The 15,343-nt window shown below is 41.8% G+C and overlaps 1 protein-coding gene across 1 annotated transcript in view; it reads left to right on the top strand.

Annotated features, from left to right (window-relative positions):
* Positions 1-15,343, top strand: part of Marchf3 (membrane associated ring-CH-type finger 3) — a 156,810-nt gene that overhangs the window by 105,547 nt on the left and 35,920 nt on the right. Inside the window, exon 2 of the mRNA XM_046460159.2 lies at positions 13,218-13,461. Within this exon, the coding sequence (XP_046316115.1) occupies positions 13,274-13,461 (188 nt within the window). The 5' untranslated portion in view covers positions 13,218-13,273. The remainder of the gene's footprint in view (positions 1-13,217; positions 13,462-15,343) is intronic.

Genomic DNA, 15,343 nt, shown 5'->3' with positions numbered 1-15,343 from the left:
CGTGTTGCCCTTAGATCAGGGACCCCACAGGTGATGGACCTGTAGACATCTCCTCTTCCATCCCTCTGCTCTTCCTTTTTTCACTGCTTTTCTATTCTTCATTCAGTTTCAAGTTCAGTAAAAATGCAGATGGGCATGAGCATCTCAGTTTCCCAAAATACACATTTTCACAAGTGCTTCCCTCTTGAAATGTGTGGACAGAACCAGCACATTATCTTCCCATTATCATTCTGTTTTAATGTCTAACTGACAGATGCCTGTCTGTAAAACAAGGTGATAATGTACCCCCAAGAAAAAATTCTCTGCTCTTAGAAAACAGAAAAGAAAGACCCTGGATTTCTGTCAGTCTCAGACATGCTTGTCAGCCGTCCTTAAGGACAGCTTATGAATGCCTCTGTGGTTAACACCTTTGAACAGCCTAAATGTTTGTACCCTTATTAATACGAAGAAGAAAAGTGAGACGTTTCTCATATATGTACAGATTCTTACCCAGGTAGAAGCTTGACTAGCATGTTAATGTGTCACCATCATGGTGCTGGCACGGGGTGTGGCCCTGCCAGATGGCACCTGTAGGCTTCATTGTGCAGGATTGGCTTCCTGGTGAATCACAGACAAAGCCTAAGCAATCCCGGCAGGGTGGCCTTGCCTATGAGTCTACAGAGGCATTAGTGCTGCTGACCCCCTTCCGTGAGCTTAGGCCAAGCCTCCAAGTGTATCTAGTAAATAATATGAAAACAGAGATCTATGGAGGCAAGGGACACCAAAGTTCTGTGCAAGAAGCAAAAGAAGGGATGTTTTAGAATTGTTCTTATTATTCCTAAGGAATCCCTAAATACAGAAGTCTCTAAGAGAAGACTGTGTCAACCAGGGAGACAAGAGTCTTAGATACCAAAGCAGCTACAGAAAATGGCACCAACTGCCAACCAAGCCTTCTGTGAGATGGCAGGGACCATGCCCTCGCCTCATTTTGCACTTCTTGAAATCACAAATCAGTTCTCTATACTCAACAAGAGGGCTTCATTATAAAAGTAGTGGTTTAATTTTTTTTTCAATAAAGCAGGTGGACATTTAATAATAATAAAAACAATTCAATTAACATTGGATGTAAGTAAGACACCAATTTTTCACTCTGAAGACTGGCAATCATAGGAAAGAATTAAGCAGTGATTATGCCTTTTTCGCACAATTTGCAATTCAGGATAACCACATTGCACAGGTTGATGAAGGAAAATTCTTCTTTACAAAAGAATTCCAGCTACTAAGTGTGGAAGGGAAGTTAGAATTGGAAAAGCATATTTCTATAGCCCACAAGTGAAATTATTGATTCAGACAGCTGTCATCAATGGATGCAAATCTTTAGAAATGTCAAAATGGAAACTTCCCTGAGCCCACTAAAAGTGAGATGACCATACTTTACTTGCCTCCTGATGTCCACCACCTATGAAACATTATAGGTTGAACCTGACATCAATCAATATGATCCACACAGTTTCAGAACATTCAGGAAATGGAGGAACTAGTTAAATGGTACCACAAGTAAGTGGACAAATCAAGAATGGATATTGGGACAGAGTTCTGGAGGAGCCATGTATGAATTTCTTCAACATGAAATGTGAGAGTCTTGGGATATATAAATCCAAATGTGATGCATACACAACTTGTTTGAGTCATTTAAACAAACTACCAATACAAAATTTTTCAAGACAGTCAAGGAAATTTGAATACAGTCTGGGTATTAAGTAATAGTTAGATAATAGTTAGTTTAAGTTAGGCATAATAATATAATGACATATATAGGAAACGCCCATATTTTTAGAAATTCATATTGAAGTGTGTAGAGGTGAAATGACATTATTTCTGAGATTTACTTAAGAATCTTTTTAGAAGGAAAGAAAGATAAAACGAGTGGCAGCTAAGTGCAATGGCGTATACCTGTAATCCCAGCAACTCAGGGGGCTGACACAGGAGGTATCACAGGTTCAAGTCCAGCCTTAGCAACTTAGCACCCTGTCTCCAAAAAAAAAAAAAAAAAATCAGCTAGGGATGTAGCTTAGTGGAAAAGTATCCCTGAGTTCAATCCCCAGTACCCAAAAAATAAATTTAAAAAATTAGGGAGGGATAATGGGCATATGTGGGTTTTCTATAGTATTCTGTTTGACATTTTGCATGACAAAAATATTAAAGAGAGAAACAGCAAATCTTTCTTCGGGATTGTAGCAGGAGCCCAATTGCCTTTAGACAACATAGGAGCTGTGATCAAAAAAAGGTCACTTTCTGTGATTCAATTTTTTTTTCTTTAGGTTTTGAAGATCCCTGTGTTTAAAAAAAAGGACAAAACTAGCTCTGTTGATTTTATTTATTTGGGGGGCAGGGTTGTCACTATAAATGAATTCATTGCCTGATATCAGGCACTTGAAAGAGAACGTGGGAAACAAATTGTCTCTAGTGTTAAAGTTAGTGCTGATCTTAGCTGGAATAACTTGCTTTCTTCAGCATCTGCAGTGGCTGGTCTCTAGGGACTACATGTGTTTTTCACATTTATTAGTGAAATTGGAGATTCAAGAATAAAACACAGTCCTCAGGAACATTGTGTTAATTTGTGACACGCCAGAGATTTTTTAGCCCATAAAGCAAATGAATGAGTTCCATGGGGGTAGAACTGTTATTTTCACCCTAGAAGGCAGTAAAAACCCACTGTATTTATTAAGTGCTTAGAAAATGGAAAATGAATAGTGCCATGAAAATAGTAAAATACACTCACACTATTGCCATTAATAGTGTAATTTTTTTTTTCTGTTTCTGAAGGAAAACTACCATTAGTGAAAATTTAAAAGTGTAGACCTCTGTGTATTATTTAGTTGTTTTGTCTTGGATAATTACGTAGTTCAGTGTCAATATCAAGTTATTTTGTTTCTGTCAAACAGGCTGAATTGAGTTTTAAGAAGCCCACCTATTATTTTTGGCAGGACTGGATATATAGGGAAAGGAATAGACCAGATATTTGATTCAGTACCTTTCTCTGCAAGGCCAAGAGGTTTTAGGGGACCTTCTGATGTGAATACAGCCCACTATGTAAGCTGACACACTGGAGCATTTCTAACAGGCTTACACGCTTGGATTCCCTGGAGGATGGGGAGAGAGCTCGCCAATCCTCAGGTTAAGGAAGTCCAGATGGAGCCCACCCTCCACAAGTCCACAGGTGGGGTCTGTGTAAGAGAGGCCACTCTACCAGGGTGCAGGGGAATAATGCAGATAGAGGCAGACAGGTCCAGCCATAGAATGCCTTGGAGGTTCCTTTGAAGAGATTAGTAAGTGCTTTGCATTGAGATGAGTAGGAAATAAGTATCATAATCCAGAAAGAGACCCTATTTGCCAATTTCATGGTCCATAAGAATCCAAGTTACAAATTGTGAAGAGATCAAGTGATGAAGTGACCTCAGGTAACTGGGTTATTGACTAGGTGTTATTGTATTCTTGTACTTGCTGGTATCTTGATTATTTAAAAAGATTGGACCTGGGGCTGGGGTTGCGGCTCAGGGGTAGAGCGCTCACCTAGCAAGGCACTGGGTTCCATCCTCAGCCCCACATAAAAATAAATAAATAAAATAAGAGTATTGTGCCCAACTATAACTAAAAAAAAAAATTAAAATTGAAAAAAAAAGACTGTACCCATTTTAGAAATCCCAGAAAAAAGAAAATCTGATTCTTTGTGTGTGTATGTGGAGAGGAGACCAGTTTCTAAGACCAAGAAATGTCCCAGAGGACATTTCTGTGATTTTATTTTTTAATCTATATTTGTACAAGACTGTCCAAGCAAATATTAATGGTTCTGGACCTCCCTCCCCCAGATGTTTTTTTGGGACTGTAACAGTGAGTGAGGAGGATGGCAGAGACATGTGAGTTAGGTGAGGCAACCTAGAGGTGGAATCTGGAGGCTCCTGCCCTGGCCCCCACTATTGTGAGACAACCCTGTTGCACTGTAGTCATAAGCGCTGCCCATTACAGAGAGCCCCCTGTATGCCAGGCAAATACCTCCCTCAGGTCCTCAGTGTCAGGGGAAATAGTCGGAGCATCAAATAACTGCCTCTTGTTGATAAGCAGCTGGGTGGCAGTTCAAAGCCAGGACTCCTTGATTCATAACTGGAGCTCTGTGCTGTCTCCTCCCAAGATTCCCAGAAAGCTTCTGAGTCAAAACAGAGAAATATATAAAAAGGCAAGGGAGGAACACCCAGAGACTCAGACAGGTCTATCTTCAGAGCACACATGGGAGAACAACTGATGATTTGAGGGCTTGTGGTAATGTGAAGTATATGATAGCGAGTCCATCTATAATCTGTTATGCCGAGGACAGGGTAAAAAGCAAAATCAAGAGAGCTCTTCACTCTGCCCTTGCTGTAATGCTCCTTGGCAAGCTGCGTAGCCATGATCACCTCCTGCATGAGTGCAGAGGATTGCAGCCAAATGTCTCAAGGATCCTGGAGACTCTGAGAGCACTTCAGGGAACACACAGAGAGGCCTGGCCATCCAACCCTAGTGGAGTAGACACTGATCTGTGAAAGTCTGGGATTGCAACCTCCCCATGGTCTCAGTGAAATAAGGACGAGAAAAGCTCCCAGGAACCCTGGCTAAAAATCAGCCGGCAGCCGTTTCTGTCCTGGAGTGTGGAGTTAGCACGTCTGTGCAGCTAATACTGGGTTGCTTATGCAGAGGAAGGTGAGGTACAACTTGACGAGTCCCAGATCAACTTCCTTAGCGGTAGGCATTCATCTGCATGCTGATAGATCATATGCATGAGCCTAACAACAAATTAGGAACTCCCAGTTCTTAGAGTGTGTTTCGTCTCATTGTCGATGAGATGTCTTTCTCTTGCATGATCAGGTACCCTGTCGAGCGTCCTGTACCTTGCCTACCTTTCCTTGCACACACTGGACAAGGAACTGTTAATTGGCACTGGGTTCTCGGAGTATCGTTTGAAGAGTGTACTTTTATTTATCTCCTAAGTGATGTCCCATGAATATCTCATTCTGTTTTTCCTGCTTGCCTTGATATTTTTTAACTGGATATTTAAACCTTCTGATGTGCCCCCAGCACTCTTGCATGTGGTTCCACTTCATCCCCCTCCCCTGGCTCAGTGGGGCTCTGTGTGTAGGAGCCAGTTGTTATTTACAAGTGTAATTCAGCTGTCACTATATCTTTGAACACACAGAGTTGTTGTGGGATTTTTTAATTGCCATTTTCATCTATCTAATTAAAATTAAATGGAAAAAAATGGATAGCCTCCAAAATCTGAATTAATTTCATGAGTACTTCTTCAGGGGAAAAAAATGTGTATAAATATGATAATTGGTACTTGATTTGCCTTCAGCAGAACTAGAGGATTTTACCTGGATGAAGAGAAAATATAGTAATTTTAAATGGGGAAAAAAAAGAGTTGTCTGATGTTTCTAAAAGTTCTTATGGCTGAGAATCAAAATTAATTATATGGAGGGGAAATGATAATAAACTGAATATAACTTCAAAATAGTACACTGGATATATGTTTTGGGAATTTCCTCTGTATCCAAGTTGCCTTATGCTGGTCTGGTTTTTGGTTTTATTTTTTGTTTTTTTCCCCCTTTCTGTGGCTCATCTTTGGTATTTGCATATTCCTCAAGAAATGCCATTACCCCCACTCAAAACTTTCTTCATGCTCAAAGGGGGCATTTCACCTGCTCACTATGCACTATAAATGTGGCAACAAGCACATAGCAGAAAATAATGAGACAACCAAAAGAGAAGTTTTTTTTTTTTTTTTTTTTTAATTCATTGGCCCATCCAGTGTTTCCCTCCTCAGACTCATCAAGAGCCTGATGGACATGTTTATAAAGACTTGGATGGTCATTTTATTTGGAATGACAAACTCTGTGCTCTACATAATAAGGTCAGTGAAGCATCCAGGAAAGAATCGTATAATTTGGAAGCGTGGGTCTGTAAGCACAGCCCTGCCATGGCTATTTAAGTTTAATGAAGCAGCTACTTTGCCGCTACACATTCTCAGTGAATAGCCTCCTTGGTGTGTTTTTGAAAACTTCAATGTTGCTGATAATCATGTCCCAGCAATCTCCTTGGAGAGCCTTTGTGTCCTGTTCTCAAAAGAAATATGCCACTTTTACATGTTAATGGTTTTGAAATTAGTCATTTGTTCTATTTTCACTGGAAAGGAAGGTCACTGTGTATTTCCTGCCTCTTCTCATTTGCTCTGAACAGTCAGGACACTCTTGGTTCATCAGCCATGCAATGCACTGTCTGGTTTTAACATTGCCTGAGAATCAAGGAAATGTTCTATCAAAGAGCCTTCCTAGTCTCAGAGATTGTTCTTAAAATTCAAAGTCTGCAAATCTTAACTTGCCTGAGAAAATTCCTGGGCAGGCCATTATCACATTTTTTTTCCCCATTTCCATCATTGACTGCCTTGTGTTACCTACTCATTGGTCTCATTGGAGGAAGCTGTGCTTCTTGTGTTGCTGTCCCTCCCAGAAAGCAAGGGAACAATGCACAGCTCTTTTCTGAAGCAGATCCACTGATGTGAAGCTAAGGCCAAGCTTCTGAATCCTGGACCAGTGTTAGTGACCCAGAACTCTGTGGGAGCACAAAGACACCCAGCCATTCCACAGCTCTGCACTGTCATTCCCCCCAAACTTGGAGCATCCCATGGTTTTCCTTGAGTTATCAAGATCTCATCTGGAGAGGTATCAGGTCCACATGGCTCTGTACCCCCAGAAGAGGTCTGGGGGAACACAAGATTGGTAACCTGCACTTTTCCCTTTGAAATATAAAGTAGGATTTGAGATGGCTAGACCCTGTACCACTAGAAATAGTAGTAAGTTCCCAAAAGCATTTTTTTGAAGATGTATTTAGTTGGAAGAGTGAATAAATGAATTTGCCTCTTTGCTTTATTGACCAACCCTGGTTGTAGAGACAACAGAGGACCCTTCCAAGACATATTTGGACCTGAGGAGTGTTCATCTTTTTTCTTAAATTGTATTTTATTATGTAAGAACACTTAACATGAGATCTACTCTCCTAACAGAGTTTTTTTTTTCCTCTCCTAACAGATTTTTAAGTGTATAATAATTATTGTTAATTATGGTTATGGTGATCTCTAGGCCTTATTTATCTTACTAAACTGAAATCCTATGCCTCTTGATTAGTAATTCCTTATTACTTTAGGGGCCATTTCTATAGTTCATCAACATTTCTTAAAACCTCTGGAATTGGAGAGTAAAGTTGAACTTAGAGGGCCTGTCTTGCTCTATACTGCCACTACAAGCATGGGCCTGCTCAGACCACCACCCAGGTGTCTCCTGTGACCAGATTAGTGCCAGCCATCACTCACACATGCTTGTGCTGCCACCTTTAAACCTTTTGGGTAAATTTATACCCAAACAGAGGTACCAGGATAACAGACTTCCCCTCTGTAACTGCAACAAAGAGAATAAAGTTCATTTGGCACTAAAAATGCTGTTCTAATACAAGTAGACCTGAAAAAGAAATTGAGAGTGGCTTACACTTTATTTTCTAGTGTATTCATCACATGAAAGATTAGTAAGCTAATGGTGGTATCCTTTGCAAGGTTAGTAAAGATGAAGGTAGCTGCTATAAGTATCTCCAACATCATAGAAGTTTTTATCATATGTCTTTATTAAGCTTTTTTAATCTTTATTAATTTCTGGATGCATGAAACCTGTGTTTCAGATCTAAAGGAAATGGGGCTGGAGAGAATGAGAACTGAGTAAACAAGGATGAGAGGATGAGGCTCCCTAGCTAAGAGATGAAGTGGTACAATGTTGGAGTTCGAGTGTGGCACAAAAGGTGCAGTGTGGGATAGGTTGACCACCATGCAGGAAGATGGTTTTAAAAGATAGAAATGAGGGCTGGAGATGTAGCTCAGTTGTAGAGTGTTTGCTCAGCAAGCATGAGGCTTTGGGTTCAATCCCCAGCACCCCCGCCCCTCCCCCCCAAAAAAAGGATAGAAATGAGATGGCAGCTAGAAAAAGAGCAGGAATCTCAATTAATGTAGCATAAAATACAAACTTATGCATGCATAGCACATTCCAAGTTACAAAGCATGTTCACACATATTATCTTATGCTGTGGTTTGGATATGTTTGTCCCCCAAGGAATCATGTGTTGGAAACTTGGTCCTCAGGATGGCAATGATGTTGAGGTAGTAGAGCCTACAGAAATCTAAGACAGAAGGATCAAAAGTTCAAGGCCATTCTGGGTATTATGGTTTAGATATGAGGTATCCCTCAAAAGCTCATGTGTGAGACAATACAAGAAGGCATAGAGGAGAGATGACTGCGTTATGAGAGCCTTAACCCCATCAGTGAATTAATCCCCTGATTCTAACTGAATGGTAACTGAAGATGGGTAGGGTGTGGCTGGAGAAGGTAGGCATTGTAGGCATGCCTTTGGGTGAGTGGAGTCTCTTTCTGCTACCTGATCATCATGTGAGCTGCTTCCCTCCACCACACTCTTCCATCATGATGTTCAGCCTTACCTTAAGCCCTGAGGAATGAAGTCAGCTGGCTATGGACAGAGACCTCTGAAACCATGAGCCACCAAATAAACTTTTCCTCCTTAAAATTGTTGTTGTCAGGTCTTTTGGTCACAGCAACAAAAAAAGCTACTAAAATACATGGCATCTTAGCAAGAACCTATCTCAAAATTTACAAAGGACTGGGAATATATCTCAGTGGTAGAGCACTTGCCTAGCATATGCAAGATTCTGGGTTCAATCCTAGTACTGCAAAGAAAAAAAGAAGAGGAGCCTCATGGGAGGTAATTAGGTCATTGGAGGTCCTGCCTTCAGAAGGAATCAGACAAGTTCTCATAGGATTTCAGTTCCTACACGAGTAAGTTATCATAAAAGAGTGAGCCTGACTGTCCCCCAAAAGTTCTCTGGCTTCCTTTCTTGCCATGTGATCATTCTCTTTTGCACCTTGATGCCATCTACCATGATGTAATGCAGCTATGGAGGCCCTTGTGAGAGCTGGTACCATGCTGTTGGGATTTTCAGCCTCCAAAACTGAGCCAGATACTTTTCTTTATAAGTTACCTCTTTATAAGTTATTTTGACATAGCAATGGAAAACTGACTAATACATATTGTTTTAGGCTTTACAAGCAACCAGGTGGGATGGCTCAGAAAAGTCTGAGAGGCAGAATGACTTACCCTGGTGAGTAGTGAACCAGGGTAAAGGTTTGGGGGTTATGCCTCTAAAAGCAGAGCTTTTCCCTTAACTTCATGATCATCATGGAAGTTCAAGGTTGCTGAGGCCTAGGGTCTGCAGAGGTTAGCAGGGCATGCTTTCTCAAGTGCTTTCTTTCCCTTCCCTCCATGTCCTGAGAACATGTCCTCATGATGCCAGCCACATTGCCATGGAAATCACCAGTGGCAGCCTGTTCCAGAAACTAGGCAATTATTAGCTGCAGCCTAGTTAATCTCTTCCTTTTGTGAAACCTGTACTCAGTTTTTTGAGGGGTCACAGTTTAACAGACAAGTCTTTAACAATCCTCTGTTCAGGCTTTCATTTGTTTAGCCACTCCCTCTGTTTTCACTGTCTCCCTCTCATCCACCTACTCCCACATTTCCCATTGTTGTGCAGTTGAGTTTGGCCAATGCCAAATCATGTTTTATTCTCAGTCTGAGAAAGAAATTGTACAAGGTGTCAACTTGGCCAACAAAGGACCTGTCCTGCCAGTGTGGTTTGAGGTTTTAAGTTTATACATATACTACTTTCTCCCAGCACTGTGTTTTTATCCTGAGGAATCCCAGAGAGAAGTATTCTTGAGTGAACTAGGAGGCTGCTTTCCCACAAGAGCAGTAATACACTAGTATTGATAAGAAAGCAATCGAAAGGTGCTTGAAATTTTGCAGAAAACTCAATGAAGACCAGTGCTGGACTGCAAACTGACAGCTCAGCTCTTTTTAGCATCCAAGGCAACAGCCTGCTGTTTTCCCAGGTGGCTCTGAATGAGACAGGAATATGCAGTGGCCCATTTGTCACTGCCCCAGGTGCAACATATGCATGCCAATTGGTGCATGCAGCCTGCAGGCCCACTCCTGCCTGCCCCTTGCCTGCATCTCAGTCTCTGGGCTTCCCTTTCACTGAGATCACAGCACAAAGTGTTCCCTTCCCTCTGACTCCACCTGAGTAGGTGACTAAATCTGTTCTCCTGGGATTAGAATCAACTCGTCCATTCTCACTGTGACCAAGAGTGTCATGTTCTATGTAATCCCTCCCATGTGTTTTAAATTCAAAGCATGGTCTTTTAGGACTATTGGGACTCATTGCTGGCACACCAGCCTTTGTATCTCAAGGTTACTCTGGTGTGTGGTATACAGCAGACATGCTGGCAAGTTCTTCAGGGAGTGCTGAACTGGAATATCACTTCGGTTAGACCCTAAGTTGAGTGAAGACTTAGAGGATCTTGGGTGCAGCATTCTGCAGACACAGCACAGAAGAAGAGGTGGGGTTTTCTTGGAAGAGAAGGCAAGATAGTGATGCCCTGTGTCCCTTTATGCTGAACTCAGTGCCTGGTACCCACCACAAATGGAATAAACTGATCAGTAGCTAATAATATCCCTTTTGCCTCTCTGAGAAGTGAAATGAAATATAGCATACATAAGTGACATTACAGATATAAAATTAGCTTAAGAGAAACTCTGCCTCTGGAATATTTAAAGGGCATTTTATTGTGAATTTTGGCCACACATTTAAAACTACTTTCTTTGATGAGGACTTAATCTAGGTTACAGGTGAATGAATGTATATGATTAGGGTAGCCTGACTGCTGACAGCCCTGGGTCCCACTGACACACTGGGCACCCCCTCTACCCACTTCTAGTTCCACTGGGAATAGGGAGGGAGCACTTGGCCCTCTGAGCCGGAGATATGCAAAACCTGAATATAGACTCTCAGAATGCGCCCAGACATAGTGATTCCATTCGGCAAGAAGGTCACTGTGTCTGCTTTTCCTGCCAACACGCTCTGGCTCTTAATCTATGGCTGCCTTGTGCAGCAAGAGAGCTGTGCCAGGAAGCTACACTTTGTGACTGTGAGGCATTTTGAGAATTTAAAATCATGTCAATGGGGTTTTGTCAGGGTAGGCCGGAGGAGGAGAATTATACACGGTTTTAGAAGAGTGCCATCTTTTAACATCCTTTTGTTTGTTGGCCTGAGAGCTACCATAGTTCATTAAAAAAAAAAAAAAAAGACTCTCTGACCCCAACTACAAATAAAGTTCACCCTTCCGATTCTGCCAAAAATATAAAAAGACATCCACCCAAAAAAGGTACTGTTTATCCAAATGATGGGATTATGGGTGAATTTCATTGTTTTCTTTGTGCTTTTCTGTATTTTCTATATTGCATACTTCTTGAATTTGCAATGTAATATAAAGCAGCAAATCTTATTTAAAAAACAAAACCCTACTCTATCCCAGCTAACCGATTGTATTTCTCTGGGTGTTCAGTATTGGGTTTGTAAAAATGTCATGGGCAGGGTGATCCTGCCTGTGCCCCTGCAACAGGCCTCAACCAAGACCAGTAGCTACAGTTCTCTCCCCACTTTTTTGCCAGTTCCAAAGGCTGCTGGGCTGGGGAAAACACTCACCCTGAAAGGACTCTGGCAGCAGGGAGGACCAGAAAAGGAAGCTGCTAGAGTGATGCTGGCCAGATACCTCAGCATCAGCAGGAGGTTTATGCTCATATCCAGTCATCTCCAGAAGTCCAGCCTGCCTGACATGTGCTTGTTGGGAGGGAAACTGTCCACTCAAGTTCATCGCCCTGAGAACATCTAGTTGATGCACATTGTTCTGGAAGTTGGAGAGATCCTGTTTTCTGGACCTGTAGGAATCAAATAAAATGTAATAAGTAGAGACAGATATCTGGGAGGAAACTACCCATGGAGGAATTCCAAATATCCCCTTGGGGCTAGGGAGTGGGGGAAGACAAGATTTTTAGTTAGTTAGATTCAGGGCTTTGACCACATAGGCTAGTTATTGACAAGCACTCAGTCCATCAACCAATCCTGCCACTGTTACTGAGCCCAGGCCATATGGAGCATGAGGTGAGCAGGCTGGCAGAAAGGGCATGCATAGCCCTGACATTGTGTCATCTCACCTTTGGACACAATTCCTCCAGCAAGTTTCTTCGGAAGCCCCCATTTCTTATACATCACATGCTGACCTATTATTGAATGCAGTGGAATTCCTCACCCCTGGGGGTCTTAACACTTTGAACTTGAGGTCATGACCCATGCCCTGCACCACACAGTTCAGGAACAGAATTCCTTATAGTTTATATGAGAGAGTCTACTGGGGAGGTAAAGCCCTTATTAATAATAGATTATTTATAATTGGTGATAAGAGCTCATTTATCACCTTCTTATGTTCTTCCATGTACTTTCTTATGATGCATGTACCCCTCAATTTTAGGAAGTACACAAACAGAAAAATCAATGCTAATGCATTTATTTTAACATCCATTTGAAAAAAGATAAAATAAGCAAATCATATCATGAGTAACTTTAAGAGTTAAATTTTTAAATGAAGTTAATTTTCAAGTTTTAATTTTAAGTAGATATTGAATTATGGGACATGGATTTGACAAAAGTCAGAAAGGTGATACAATAATTGAATGATTTATGTTTGACAAGCAGTGTTCTAGATGTGCTACTTAGCCAAATTTGCTTTTTCCTTTTTTTCTTTCTCTATTTTTAACCCTAGTATCTTAGAATGAAGCTGCATGGAGATAAATTGCTTACAAGAAAAAATAGTTGCACACAGTCTTAATAATGATTCTAGCAACTTTTAGAGAGTGTCAACAAAGACTTTATTGCTTCTCTGGTAGAGCGAGGGAATTGCTATCTTCTCTTCAAATCTGGGCTTCAGAGCCATCATCTGTCACTTCATGGAAAACAGGGTTGCTGAATGTTTGTATACACCACCTTGCTTTTTGTCTTGTTTATAACCATATCCACTTGTGGGCCGTGTGTGTGTACATGTATGCACATGCATGCACACTTGTATTAAAGGGCAATAAGATAAGTGCCACATCTGGGATGCCCTGTTATTTATATTAAATAATGACATGATGATGTTGGTGACCCATAATTCTCCATTTTCTATTAACCACCCTGCCCAAGTAAACTGTTTTCTGATCTCTCTTAGATGGAAATCCTCTATGAATGTGGAAGCCATTAGCAGAGTAATTGCTGTCTGTTGCCATGACAACCAGCCGCTGCAGTCACCTGCCTGAAGTCCTGCCAGACTGCACCAGCTCGGCTGCACCCGTGGTGAAGACTGTGGAGGATTGTGGCAGCCTAGTGAATGGGCAGCCACAGTATGTCATGCAAGTTTCAGCCAAGGACGGGCAGCTGCTGTCAACAGTAGTGCGGACTCTTGCCACCCAGAGGTAGTACCACAATTAAAATAAATGAATCTGTAATTGATCTGGAGAACTGTTTGTCAGATGGAAAATGCTAAAGGGAATGTAAATAGTGCTCAGGTCTTTGTGTCAGGTGAGAGGAGGTACTAGTTAAAAAAAAAAAAAAAGACTACACAAGTTCTGTCATCGCTGTTTCTATAGCAATCAGATATAAAGCAGAGATTCACGTTGTCTAGTGTTTTGCTTAAAGTCACACTTGCAGAGAGCCAGGCAGGAAAGGATCCCACAAGATGCAGGGTTGCTTGTTTACATTTATTATTTTGACATTGCTATGGTAATTATGCTCTTACTGTCTTCAGAAGCCCTTTGTTAGAATAGAATGAACAAGGCATCTGATTTCAGGTGACTAAGCCAGTCATCGGATTTGTGGGCACAACTTTTGAAATGACATTCCTAGGGTGCATGATGCAGATCAGCACTGCCGGGTGGACACACTATGCAGGTTTACTCTCTGGATGTGGGGACCTCTTCTTTTGTCCCCTCCTTTGCTCCTGTGGTCCCCAACCCTTCACATACAATCTGATGTGGAGTGCTATTGTTAAAACCTCCACGGCTATTTTCCCTATGATGAACCAAAGCAAGGGTGAATGAAAGTTCTGAACAACTCAAGAGACTGCTTATACAGGCCGGCACTTTGACCCTGGGGGCTATTCTTGTGCTGCAATTGACCAAAGGCAGATTGGAAGCCGTGGGTTCCCAGGCTGATGGGTGCACCTTGACTTCTCCAAATTTCTTTCAGAATGGTTAAATTCATAGGCTTTTGACCTATGAATGTCAAGTGTATGTCACCACCAGACTTGCCCACTAATGCCAGTGCTCACACTTCTAACCCTGAAACCTAGGACCAGTTATTCACACTTAACCATTTGCCTCAGACAGAGAGATAAGACTGCCCCTCTGGTGCAGGCACAGATCCACAGGACCATATATGTACCTGCAGTAGGACTACTGGTAGCACCACAGCCCTCACACATGGAATCACACCCATGCATGCTGTAAATGTCTGAAAACCTTCTATTTAAAATCTATGCAGTTGTCACAAAGCAAAGAAATAGAAACATATTGAATAGACATTTTTTCCACTACTTGGAAAATTTCCAACAATTGATTAAGACTCAGAACAGGATGGAGTGAAGTGAGACTGGATCACTGGGTGTGCACCAGTCACCCTGGCAGCCATCAGTCACCTTGGTTGATCAGGAGGAGCAGGCTACAGGTGAAATGACTGAGACCTGTGAGCCAATGAGTGTGTTTCTGTCCGTCAGGCATCCCTGCTCTCTCTTTATATGGCAACGCAAACAAGAGGGCTGCAGAGCTTTGCATGTACATGGCACAAATTGAATGAAGGAGAACAGGAGGAAAAAGTCAACTCTGACACCTTTCTTCTCCCCCCAGCACAAGTGGGTCTTCCATGCAAGTTGGAGGGAGGTCTTTTTCTTCACGTATTCTCAGAATCATTCCCAGAAGACCTTTGGGAAACAGCATTGTTTCCATGGCTGTTTTCCATTGGATCAAAAATTATATTGAAGAGAATGATGTGGCATAGGCCTTGGTCCTGTCATCTTTGGAGTATGTGGGAGAGACAGGGAATTGAGCAAGGAGGCTGGCTCTAGGGTTGTCACATATATGATAATATTTTAAAGTCTAAAGCCCAACAAAGCATAGCACAAGCAACATAGGAAGATATGGATGTGGGCTCACTGGTAGAGCACTTGCTTAGCATTTGTGAGGCAGAACTTCAGAGAGAGAGAGAGAGAGAGAGAGAGAGAGAGAGAGAAGAAAACATGGATCAGAGACTTCTCAGAGGACAAAATACCCACTGAGAAGTGAAGCTATCTGACTTTGATCC

This window comes from Marmota monax, unplaced genomic scaffold (genome assembly GCF_021218885.2).
Source record: "Marmota monax isolate L192 unplaced genomic scaffold, Marmota_monax_Labrador192_F-V1.1 WCK01_AAM20220418_F8-fsc00006, whole genome shotgun sequence".
In the NCBI taxonomy this organism is placed as follows: Eukaryota; Metazoa; Chordata; class Mammalia; order Rodentia; family Sciuridae; genus Marmota; species Marmota monax.
This window is presented reverse-complemented; position numbering and strand designations above follow the sequence as displayed.